At 44.3% G+C, this 12,754-nt stretch overlaps 1 protein-coding gene across 1 annotated transcript in view; it reads left to right on the forward strand.

Annotated features, from left to right (window-relative positions):
* Nucleotides 1-12,754, forward strand: part of THOC1 (THO complex subunit 1) — a 47,764-nt gene that overhangs the window by 19,133 nt on the left and 15,877 nt on the right. Inside the window, exons 11-17 of the mRNA XM_068237235.1 lie at nucleotides 2,994-3,125; nucleotides 3,260-3,360; nucleotides 7,915-7,981; nucleotides 8,072-8,122; nucleotides 8,216-8,286; nucleotides 8,434-8,529; nucleotides 11,172-11,237. Of these exons, the coding sequence (XP_068093336.1) occupies nucleotides 2,994-3,125; nucleotides 3,260-3,360; nucleotides 7,915-7,981; nucleotides 8,072-8,122; nucleotides 8,216-8,286; nucleotides 8,434-8,529; nucleotides 11,172-11,237 (584 nt within the window). The remainder of the gene's footprint in view (nucleotides 1-2,993; nucleotides 3,126-3,259; nucleotides 3,361-7,914; nucleotides 7,982-8,071; nucleotides 8,123-8,215; nucleotides 8,287-8,433; nucleotides 8,530-11,171; nucleotides 11,238-12,754) is intronic.

Consider the following 12,754-nt stretch of genomic DNA (forward strand, 5'->3'; position numbering starts at 1 on the left):
AGCTGCTCCTTGTTTTTTTGGCAGTTGGAAACAGCTGTTATTTCCCACAATGCAACAAGGCTTCTACAATGTGATGTCAGCACCATGGTCCTGACATCCCACTGTGGGAGGGGTTTCAACACAATCTTAGCCATACAGAGCCCCCTGATGATCCGTTTGAGAAAAGGTAAATATTTATCATGGGAAAGGGGGTTCAGCTACTGATTGGGGTGAAGTTCAATCCTTAGTCACAGTTTCACTTTACAGTCTTCCCTTGGCGTGATTTGCTAGGTGTTTTGAACTATGCCCATTCATAAGAAGCGCAGGGCTGAATAACCCCAGTTAACTGTCCCAGCCAGTTAGTCTAAAAATGAGAATATTCTCCTGCCACCCATTATTCTCTGTACATGTGAAAGCTCGGTGTCCCTCCTCCATACACAAGTGACATCTTCACAAGGAAAATATCCTCTTACCAATTTGGGTTTTCAGGTAGGAAGTTGTCATTTTGATTTTTAAAACACACCTGAAATGAGAGGGATATGGAGGCTGACATATTGTATTTATTTCCTTTTAGCCCCTTCAGAACCAGGTCAGTATCTAATACTGACCTTATATAAATGTTGATTTCAGACACTAGTAGATTTTTACTGCAGCAGGCTCGCATGCTCTGACAGCTGACACCTCCTGCAATGAATAAAGGGGCCCATACACTCAGCCGATTTTCTGGCCGATCGATCGATCAAAATCAATCGATCGATTGCAAATCGGTTGGCCAATCGACCGATCGACGGCCGATTTCGATGGACTTCCATCAAACTGGCAGGGTGGAAAATTTAGGTCGATCTGATGAGATTGCTTATCATTTTGCATTGGCCTTAATGGAAATCTGACGGCAAAAAAATGCCATCAGATCGAATTTCAATAGATTTCAAACTGAAATCTATTGGAATTCTATCCTAGTAAAAAATGTTCTAAAAACACATCAGATAGATAAGAAATCCATCTGATGATCTATCTGCTGCTAATCTGACGAGTGTATAGGCACCTTAAGGGGCGATGTGGATTTGCTCCTGATCACTATGATTACATAATTATCACTTTTTCTCTCATAAAATACTGATTTCTCTTTTTAGTACCCCTGCAGTGTACCTTAAAATAAACAAACTACATAATTCTTATATTTCTGCATAGAAAACATGGCATGATCCGTTTCTGAAAGTTTGACTGCTGCAATGCATACTGCCTGGCTTTCCTCCTGGTGCTGTCTCTCCAATACTTTTAGCCATAGACCCTAAAGAAGCATGCAGATCAGATATTTCTGACTAAAATCTGACTGGATTCACAGCATTCTTGTTTCGGGTGTGTGGTTCAAACACTACTGCAGCCAGGAAGATCAGCAGGATGCCAGGCAACTGGTATTGATTAAAAGGAAATAAATATGGCAGTCTCCGTATCCCTCTCACTTCAGGTGTACTTTAAGGCTGCTTACACACCAAGACGTTACAGGCGCATGTTAGTGCGCCTTTAACGCTCCCCCAACGCACAGCAATGTAACACAAGTGGGCTGTTCACACAGCCCACGTTGCGTTACATGTAACGCTGCACGTTCTCCGGAAAGTACAGCATGCTACGGCGTTAGAGCGGCTATAGTCGCGTTAGACTGTTTGCACATGCGCAGTGGGGGGCGGAGAGGAGGCGGGGAGAGCCAGCTACAGTAGCCGCGCACATGGCTACTTAATATGCACTGCACTGGCGGCCGCTGATTAGCCGGCGGGACCACGTGGTGCGGAGTGTCTCGCTCCGCATCACGTGGTCCCGCTGGCCAATCAGCGCCACTCTGGGAGACCTTATAGGAATCGAGCCGCCTAACGCGGCTCACTCTACCGTCCTCACTTGCAGCACCATACGTTGTGTTAGGTGCACGTTATGCGACCTTAACGTAGCACCTAACGCAACGTCTTGGTGTGCAAGTAGCCTAAAGGGAAGGTCCAAGCAAAATAAAAAAAAGAGTTTCACTTACCTGGGGCTTCTACCATCCCCATGCAGCCATCCTGTACTCTCGTAGTCACTCACACTCCAGTCCCCCGTTCCTGCGCAAGCGGGAATGCGTAAAAATGTACGCAATGCGGCCCGACGACCTCTGAGGTCGGCAAGCTGCCAGCGGGGGACTGAAGCAGCAGTGAGTGACTACGAGGGCACTGGATGGCTGCATGGGGCTGGTAGAAGCCCCAGGTAAGTGAAACTCTTTTTTTATTTTGCTTGGACCTTCCTTTTAAGAGGATCAGATTCCCAATCCATTATTTAGGAACTGAGAAGTTAGGGAAAATCTCAGTTTTTGAGGCTTCCACTATAGAGCTGCATGTTGTATACACAAATAATTGCTATAGGGAGTATGCGTTGTGAGCCAGTGAAATACGCTGCGCTCCTATATTTTCCAGAATAAGGTTTTTTTTTTTCCACCACCACCGCATCAGTTGCCATGACCACGGCACTGGCTGCGTATAAATAAGGCGTGTCAGTGCGGGTGACGTCATCTGACGAAGGCGCAGAGCGCCGAAATGCGTAATGGCGTCACATGCACGCTGAGAGTAGGCCTCGCCCATCCCCTAGCGAGACGAGCTCCTGGGACATCGGAGACCACGCTGCTGGCCACAGCGCGTGTGTACCTGCTGACGGGGTGTTAAGCGGACTAGCCTCACCGCTGATAAGCGATTTTAACCTGTACATCTTGTGAGTATGTATTTGTCTTGCGAATAAAGCTGATTTTATTAATTGTAATACACTTTGGAGCGCTCCTTCTCTGTCTGGATTCTTCTGTTGTATAACACATCCCTGGTATCACACTAATGACAGGTTTATCGTGTATATGGAAGACAAAATGAATATTTTATGGTTCTGTGTTATAATATTTTGTACCTTGTATGTTGTTAACACACAAATTGTCTTGAAATGTTCGATCTTTGCCAATGTGCTTAGTTACTCACATTGACAAATATTCTCCTCTTTTTCTCCAGTTCTCAGAAGAGGTCCTGGCAGTGTTTAAGAGTTACAAATTGGATGATACTCAGGCATCGCGGAAAAAAATTGAGGAGCTGAAAGCAGGAGGTGAACACGTGTACTTCGCCAAGTTCCTGACAAGTGAGAAGGTAACCTGGGCGTGATATAGCATTGTGTATTGGGTGTTCATGCTGACAACCGTAGCACCGCTACTTTTTACTGTTCAAAATGATTTGGTACTCGTGCTTGAATTGTGTCTCTATATTCTTATGTCTTCTCTTAGTTAATGGATTTACAGTTGAGTGACAGTAACTTCCGCCGACATATCTTGGTGCAATATCTTATACACTTCCAGTATTTGAAAGGCCAAGTAAAGTTCAAAAGGTAAGTGTGCGTGTGTGTGTGTGCGCATGTGTTTTAGGCATAATGATTGTTGCTTTACTAGCTAGAGCATACAGTAAGGTGCTTACTTCATTCTCCAGCTAGGAAATGTAACCTGGAGTCTTACTTGCTGTGCCGCTTTTTTTTCCTCGCTGTCTCACTAAACAGAACACGCTAGTCCTACACACTAAGATCAAGTATTTGGATCACACTTTTTTATCTGCATGACCAGGGCTGCCTGTTTTTTAATTTTATGAATGTTCTCAGACAAGCAGTGTAGCAATAGGGGATGCAGAGATTGCGACTGCACCGGGGGTTCTTGGGCCGGAGGGGTACACTATGGGCCTTCCTTCAACGGCATTGTTAGCTCTTTATTGGTCCTGTGATGGTAATGATCACATCTAAAGATGCTTTGAATAGTGGTAATCATTAACAAACTCTTCCCCATCCACTTTTTGCATCTCTAATATCGTAGCGATCCTTGGCAGGTTTTGGTGCACCATATATATTATGTATATAGTACTATGGGGGAAGGGTGGGGGTGTTTGCAAATGTAAAACTTGCACCTGGGGCCCAAAGCTCCTTAGCTATGCCACTGTTTCAGACCTATACTTTATCCTGGGGCATAAATAGATAATTTGTTTATTCAGTAGCGGTGCATTGTGGGTAACCACAAATGTTCACTTTAAGCTGAATTATAGCAAACTCCTTCTGTTTTAAGAAGGCAAACCACACTTAGCATTCCCTTTTAGTAGGAGGGCTTTTCGGGCTCTTTAAGTCCCCTATACCTTTCTTGTGGTTTTGGGTTGCCCCGAGCTGCTTGGTTACTGTTAGACCTATCCTTTGAAACTGAATTAAAGCCTGGTGGAATGGAACAGTGAATCCATTTTATTTTGAATAATGTTGCAGTCCATTGCACAGATGGATGTTCTGTTTGATACCAGATACATATTTCCAAGCTATATAGCTCCCTCACATACACCTGCATAATATTGCTATTTTATGCAATTGTGGTTTTAGTCTGGCTGACAAGTTCTGTGTATGGAAATCTTAAAGAGACTCTGTAATTAATATCCCCCCCGCCCCCGGACGGATACTTACCTCGGGAGAGGGAAGCCTCAGGGTCCCAATGAGGCTTCCTCCTCCCCTGTAGCTTTGAGGAATCCAGCCCTGGCTCCCCCGAAACCTCCCCTGACAAGCTTGACAAGCAGGAGATTTATTTACCTCTCCGCGATCCTGCACAAATCCGCTCTACTGCGCAGGCACAAATTACATGCGCCTGCGCAGTAGAGCGGATCAATCGGGTCCAGCTAGTGCGCCTACGCAGGATTGCGGTAGGTAAATATTTACCTTGCAGCGGATTGGGGGGTTCCAGCAGGGCAATGGAGGGACAGAGGAAGATGGGGAAAGCCTCGTTAGGATCCAAAGGCTTCCCCCTCCCAAGGTAAGTACCCCCCAGGGGCCCTTTTTTCATATAGCTTTTCTTTAAAGGGAACCTTAACTGAGAGTGATATGGATGTTTCCTGTTAAACAATACCAGTTGCCTGGCAGTCCAGCTGATCTCTATGACTGCAATAGTGGCTGAATCACACCCTGAAACAAGCATGCAGCTAATCCAGTCTGACTTCAGTCAGAGCACCTGATCTGCATGCTTGTTCAGGGGCTGTGGCTAAAAGTATTAGAGACACAGGATCAGCAGGCAATTCAGGAAACTGGTATTATTTTAAAAGGAAAAATCCATATCCTTCTCAGTTTAGGTTCCCTTTAAAGGGACTCTGTGTTAACCTGACACAGTGTCCATCAATCTATATTGATTACAACGATATCATTTCTCCTGTGCTGCTCATTTAGAAAAATAAGCCTAACAGGGTATTGCTACATTAATTTCAGGTTCCAGGTACTGGAGTCTAACTGCAGTGCTTATCTGACTATACAGATGCTCTGCATTGTGGCAGAGGATTGCTTATAAATAGGATTGCTTGAATGTTGATGAAAGGGGATGTGGCTAAGCTCCAGTACAGGAAGTAATAGCTTGGAATGCTGAAACCTAGAAGAGATCTCTACAGCCTTGGTTTTTTTTTTTTTAAAAAAGCACTGTAGGAAAGTAGGTAATGTATACAATCAACCCTTGTCCTTGGCAGACACTGAGTCACACATGACACAGGGTCACTTTAAAGACAAAGACAAACACTTATATAGCGCTTTTCTCCTGGCGGACTCAAAGTGCCAGAGCTGCAGTCACTAGGACGCGCTCTATAGGCAGTAGCAGTGTTAGGGAGACTTGCCTAAGGTCTCCTGCTGAATAGGTGCTGGCTTACTGAACAGGCAGAGCCGAGATTCGAACCCTGGTCTCCCATGTCAGAGGCAGAGCCCTTAACCATTACACTATCCAGCCACTACCTACTTTAAGAAGAGTTGTCCCTGTGAAATGGAGTAAACAGCCAACAGTGGAATTGCAGACCAAATATAAATCTATCCTTCTGTTTTTGATCTTGTTTTGTATTGGAGTTTTTATTTGATTTTTGTAATAGTAAGAGTTTTACCTCCATAGACAGGTACTTCCAGTCACTAAGACTGTACTCACCTCACAGATATGCATATACCAAGAGTGCAGTCATGGCCTGGCTGCTTGTATGCTGGGCTTCTCTGTGCCTAAACATTCATAAACACCCCTCTCAATTGGGCCTCCCAGAGATGTAAGCCTTTGACAGGGCCCTCCGTCATTGTGTAGCCTACTTGACCATGCATCCTGCTACTAGAATAATTTGAACTTGTATTATTGGGACGACTACTCTACTGCAGGATCTGGTATTGTGTGTCGTACTGCTTATTACCTGTATTGTGTTTTCTGTCACCCCTGTTACTATTGTCTGTATCCTTATACTCCAACGCTGCATAATATGTTGGCGCTATATAAATCCAACAAATAACAACAGTAATGTGTCATAGTGCTGCAGCCAAAGAATAGTTCCCTGACCTGAATGTTTAGCTGAGATTTAAAACTATGGCAGTGAACATTTACATATACTTGTGTTCTAGTATCAGAGCTAGATAGCTGTAAGTATGTTTAACCTGCTGAGCGGTCTGGACGAGCTCAGCTCGTCCAACACCGCCAGAGGCTGCCGCTCAGGCCCTGCTGGGCCGATTTCCACCAAATAAAAAGCAGCACACGCAGCCGGCACTTTGCCAGCCGCGTGTGCTGCCTGATCGCCGCTGCAGCGCGGCGATCCGCCGCGTGCAGCGGCGAAAGAGGGTCCCCCCAGCCGCCCGATCCCAGCGTAGCCGGAACAAACAGTTCCGGCCAGCGCTAAGGGCTGGATCGGAGGCAGCTGACGTCAGGACGTCGGCTGACGTCCATGACGTCACTCCGCTCGTCGCCATGGCGACGAGGGAAGCGAAACACGGAGGGCCGCTCATTGCGGCCTTCCGTGTTATTTCTTGCCGCCGGAGGCGATCGGAAGATCGCCTCCGGAGCGCCCTCTAGTGGGCTTTCATGCAGCCAACTTTCAGTTGGCTGCATGAAAGTTTTTTTTTTTATTTAAAAAAAACCCTCCCGCAGCCACCCTGGCGATTTAATCAGAACGCCAGGGTGGTTAAGTTGCCCTCGGTATAAATTAAAGTGTACCTGAGATGAAAACAGTACATGTATTTATACTTATCTGGGGCTTCCTCCAGCCCCCTGTAGGCCATTGGCTCCCTCCCCATCCTCCCGGGCCACTCTGCTTTCCCACAGTCAGCTCCAGTAAAGTCCCCAACTGGGCCAGTCGATGGACTGCTGTGCATGTCTGCCCGTGGCTGCAAGAGTCCTTGGTCGTGCTCCTGTGGCTGGGAGCATTCTGCACCTGCGCAGGTACAAGCATTAACCAGCTGCACAGGCATAGAACGCTTCTGGCCACAGGAGCGTGACCAGGGCTAGGTATACGCAGTAGTCAGCAACTACCAGAACTGACTGTGCGAGAACGGAGCTGCCCGAGAGGACAGTAAAGGAGCCTATGGCATACGGGGGCTGGAGGAAGCCCCAGATAAGTATGAATTCTTGCACTTGTTTAATCTCCAGTTTCCTTTAAGGTGTACCTGAAGAGGTTAAAAAAAAAAAAAAGTTAGATACGAACGTCAGTGAAGGGATAGTCCAGAGGCGTCTCCGATATGCCTACACCCTCCATTCCTGCTCTGAGACGCTTTTTGCAATGTTTGACATGAATGTCAAATATTGCTTGCAGCCTTCTGACTGTGTACGGGTGTGGCCGTACTGTGCAGTAGCTCGGAAACAGTGGTGCATGACTTTTTCCTCCGTACACAAGCAGCTCCTTGCTACTGACACCTGTGCTGTGTGGTCGTACATAAAGGGGGTTGCAGGTGTAAAGAGGAAGCTGCAGCGGAGGGGTTGTGGGTTTCAGGGTAGCCTCTGGATCACCCAAAGGCTTCCCTCTACAGTGGTATCTAACTTTTTGTTTAACTCTTCAGGTTTTCTTTAATGTATTCTAATATAGTATTCAACTCTGTGCAGTCTGTGCATATTATTACAGAATAGCAAATCAAACTTCTTTTGTATTTCAGCTCTAATTACGTGCTGTTGGATGAGCAGTCATTGTGGATTGAGGATACCACCAAACTTGTCCATCAGGTACAGACAGAGATAAATCATTCCTCTGCACATATGTGTACCGGAGAGGCCCAAAGTGACTCCAAACTGTATTTTCTTGTGTTATTGCAGTTATTGTGTGAAACCCCCCCAGATGGAGAGAAGTTCTCTAAGATGGTGGAGGTATGCTGCATTTCTCAGTGCTTAGCTGCTGTTACCTGTCTCATCATTGCATATACCTCATTTACTTACCACCTACCTTATTTCATCTCCTAGCACATACTCAATACGGAGGAAAACTGGAATTCATGGAAGAATGAAGGGTGCCCAAGCTTTGTGAAAGAAAGGTAATGTTTTTTCTTGACATGGCTGTACTCTGTTTTACTATTATTTATAACCTGTAAGGAATGACATAAGAAATAAATACTATAATAAAGCATTACATGAACGTAGCTGAGTACATATTTGTTCACTAACGTTTAGTCATATTTTAGGCCATCAGACAGCAAACCACAGAAAGTAGCAAGAAAACGTCCAGCCCCAGAGGATTTCCTGGGCAAAGGTGCCAACAAGAAGATCTTGATGGGAAAGTAAGAACTTGTTATTCCGCTCTGAAACTCACATTTATTCAGACACATATATACAGCTGGTATCCTTTAGGGAATAGTCACTTGTATAGCCTAGCCCTGGACAGACTGGTTGTTTTGTTTGGAGACTGTTGTCTCATAATATCAGTTGGGAAATTGTACATTTTTATAGAAGCTTAAGGCCTCTTTCACAGTGGGACGTTAAAGTCGCACGTTATAAAAATTTATAACGCAGACTAACGCACAGCAATACCAAGTCTGTGCGACAATTACAGTGCACACGTTGCGTTGTGTGTAACGTGTAGCAATATTTAGGATGGGCTGCATGCTGTGCGTTTAGCAATAAATTTGCTACGTTATGTGTGTTGCACATGCTCAGTAATGTGTTTTTTTTTTTTATGTAACGCATGCGCAGTTTTTGTTCCATCAGTATGCGACGAAAACGGCGCACCAAGAGACACACAACGCAGTGCAAAATAACGTCCAATTTCATAACCTATATGCGCTGCGTTAGGGGCACGTTGTGCGACTTTAACGTCGCCTCAAACGCAACATCCCACTGTGAAAGAGGCCTAAAAGGATGCTTAAGCCTCCTAAAAAAAATAAAATGAAAAAATCCTTGCACGAATCCTTGCACGTGTGGCCAGGACCGCATGGACGCAGTGGCCCGCTGACTCAAAGTCGGCGAAAATGAAACTAGGTGGCGGGGGAACGGAGGATCGTTGAGGACTGGCGCAGGCACAGGACAGCTGCAGGAGGCTGGTAGAAACCCCAGGTAAGTGAAACTTTTTTTTTTTTTTTAGTAGGCTTAAAGGAACCTAAACCGAAAAAAAAATGAGTTTCACTTACCTGGGGCTTCTACCAGCCCCATGCAGCCATCCTGTGCCCTCGCAGTCACTCATGGCTGTTCCGGTCCCCCGCTGCCAGCTAGTCTCGTTTTTGCCAACTGGGAGTCGGCCGGCTGCCATGCGTGGCTTTTTAGGCATTCCCGCTGGTGCAAGATGCTAACGCGGACATTAACACGTACATTTTTACGCGTTATGGGTGCAATGCGTGATTGCACCTGTAACGCGTAAAATGTACGTGTTAATGTCTGCGAATGGCTGCAAGGGGGCTGGTAGATGGCCCCAGGTAAGTAAAACTCATTTTTTTTAACAGTTAAGGTTCCCTTTAAGTATCCCTTTTAAAGTGGGACGTTTTTTAAAAGGAAGCTAAAGTGAGAGGGATATGGAGGCTGACCTATTTATTTACTTTTAAAAAACACAAATTGCCTGACTGTCCTGCTGATCCCTTTTCACTAATACTTGTAGCCATTCCCCTGAACAAGCATGCAGATAATTATCTGACAAGATTAGCTGCATCCTTGTTTCAGGTATGGCGAATCAGACACTACTGCAGCCAGTAAGATCAGCAGGACAGCCGAGCAACTAGTATTGTTTAAAAAGAAATAAACATTACTTACATGTGCTTATTATGTCTGCATTTATGTACAAGTTACAATCCTCGATGAAATGTCTCTTTTGGCACTTTTCCCTGTATCCTGTAAAATCAATAAAATTTGATTGATGAAAAAAAAAAGGAAATAAATATGGCAGCCCTCCATCTCTCTCTCACTCCAGGTTCCCTTTAAAGATAACCATAGACTTTCACTCTCTGGCTCTATGTACCATATTTGTGGGAATGCCCAAAGGTCTCCAGAGTCTGGACCAAAATAGCTGCACTGATGTCTAGAATATTTCAAAGCCCATTTAGTAAAGACCCTCAAATTTTCTTACTAGGCCATAAGCCCCACCAGATAAGGCATTCCCTCATAAGTTTATTCAACACTTTGTATCTTCCGCAAAGCTTTACATTGCTTCGCAATGGAAACAACAAGACTTGCATTTTCCTGCGTTTCTGACTTACCATAAATAGATAGAAAATGCTGTACGTATCAACGCTAGGGTCACAGACACCATGCATCATTCTGAGAAAATTTGGAGACCCTGGACCTACCACAGGGGGGGAGTACCACCATGGATCATGTGCTTAACGGTTGATAGTATCACCATTCGTCTTGCCCCCTATGCAGGGATAACCCCCCACAATATAGCTCGATTAAAAATGGAGGCTCATGCCTACTTCAACGCTTTCTGTGCAGTGTGTATTGACCCCTATGTTGCTATTGTTAAACATTTGCCTGATGCCAAATATTGTGATATTTTGTGTTAGAATTTGCTGTTAGTTCTACGTTATGATTTTCTCGTTTTGAGACAGATTTGTACCCATTTTTAAAATCTTTCTTATCCGTACTGCTGTTTGTAACTTTTTATCTGCATATCAATAAAGCACATTTTGAACATTAAAGATAACCATAGACTTGATACTTTAGCTGGCTCAAATGTTCGGCTTACCATCCGCATCAAGACGGATCTTTAATTATCACAATGGCTAATGCTACCTTTAAAAACACAAACAGTGCTGCACAATACCTCCCCGCTTCCTTTTTATGCAGTTAGGATACTTATTGCAATCATTTTGAAGGTATTATTATATTATTTATACTATCCCTGCGTGTGGGAAAGTTGTGCCGGTATGCACTTGTGGGGCTATAGTATATATTATTTCTGTTTTCTACAAACTGAGTTTCCCACATTTCCTTACAGTGAAGAACTGACACGATTGTGGAATCTTTGTCCAGACAACATAGAGGCATGCAAAGCAGAGACCAGGTGAGGCATGAGGTTCTTGTGTATATTGCATTATGGTGATATTGTTGTACTTTAGTGTGTGTGATGTCTGATTTAAGGATTCATTTTCACCTTAAAGACAATGATGGAGAATGTATTTTTATATTGTACAAGTAGTTAAGGTTTTTTAGGTATACCGTTATATTTCTGCCAAGTCTCCAATATTATTACTACACATACTCCTTTCCCCTCTAGACCATAAAAATAAATGTAACTGCTTAAAGAAAAGTAAATATATCTGTTTTAGTGAAATTGGTGGCAATCATAAGACCCATGTTCCCCTACAACCCCCGGGGGTTGGTTCTCAGCAGAATCAGACAGCTGTTAAAGCGGAACTGAAATAAAAACAAAGTGTTTGACTTACCTGTGGCTTCTGCCAGCCCCTTGCAGCCTTCCTGTCCCGTGCCGGTCCTTCACGATCCTCCACTCTCCCACCATCAGCTAGTTTTGGTACGGTCATACGGCAAGCCACACATATTTTTTTATCGTGTTCCCGCCTGCAATAGTGTCCTGAGCTAATAGCAGAAGATGCTGTTGTGGAGAAAGATACGCGTGGCCCAGGATGCACAGGTGCAGTTGCTGATTTGACCAAACCGAAAGTAGCTGGCAGCGGGAGAACCAGTGTTGCCAACTCATCCCTTTAATTACTGACACATATGAATTATACAGGTTTTGTGGCTAGGTAGATGCAGTTAAGGCACTGATTATGTGCAAATAGCCCCAGAACCTGTATAACTTAGATGTGTCAGTAATAAAGGGATGAGTTGGCAACACTGGGGAGAACAGAGAATCCTGGAGGATCGGTGTGGGACAGGAAGGGGCCGGCAGAAGCCCCAGGTAAGTGAAACTTTTTTTTTTTCTATTTCAGTTCCGCTTTATGTCCAGACTCTGCCCCTTTCCATTCAATACAACATGAGAGGTCTTGATTTTCAGCTGTACCACACCCACTCTACATTTTAATTGGGAGAGGTGTTGAGCTCCAGATTGGCCGCACCGCTTCTCACTCATGCCTAGCTCATAGAACAGAACTGCAAAAAAACAGAAGTGGTCACATGACCACTGTGGTTTTCCCTAAAATTTGTTATTTTTAGCTTTCTTAATTTGATAAATTTAAATATGTATTTAGAGGCCATTAGGTAATATATCTGAGACTATGCAAGGCCATTTAAGCAAACTTGACTGTTGGTTACTCCCAAATATTTCTGGCTTTTTCATCTGTATAGTGCTTGCAAGAAATATGACTGTTATCTATCGGTGAAAGAACAAATACTAACCATACATGAGGACTGAATTTTATCTCTCTCTTTTAGAATCAAGAATTTTCACATAGTAGATTCCTTGACATGCTGTATTGCTTTACATGGAACTAGCAGTAAAACAATGCCGTGGGAGGGAAAGTACCATGGACTATGTAAAGAAGAAATGTCCTCATAGCTCCTATTCAATATAGGATAACTAACATATTTGGGGGCCTAATTCAATAAAGCATTCCTACTCCC

The sequence above is a fragment of the Hyperolius riggenbachi genome, chromosome 5 (genome assembly GCF_040937935.1).
Source record: "Hyperolius riggenbachi isolate aHypRig1 chromosome 5, aHypRig1.pri, whole genome shotgun sequence".
Lineage (NCBI taxonomy): Eukaryota > Metazoa > Chordata > Amphibia > Anura > Hyperoliidae > Hyperolius > Hyperolius riggenbachi.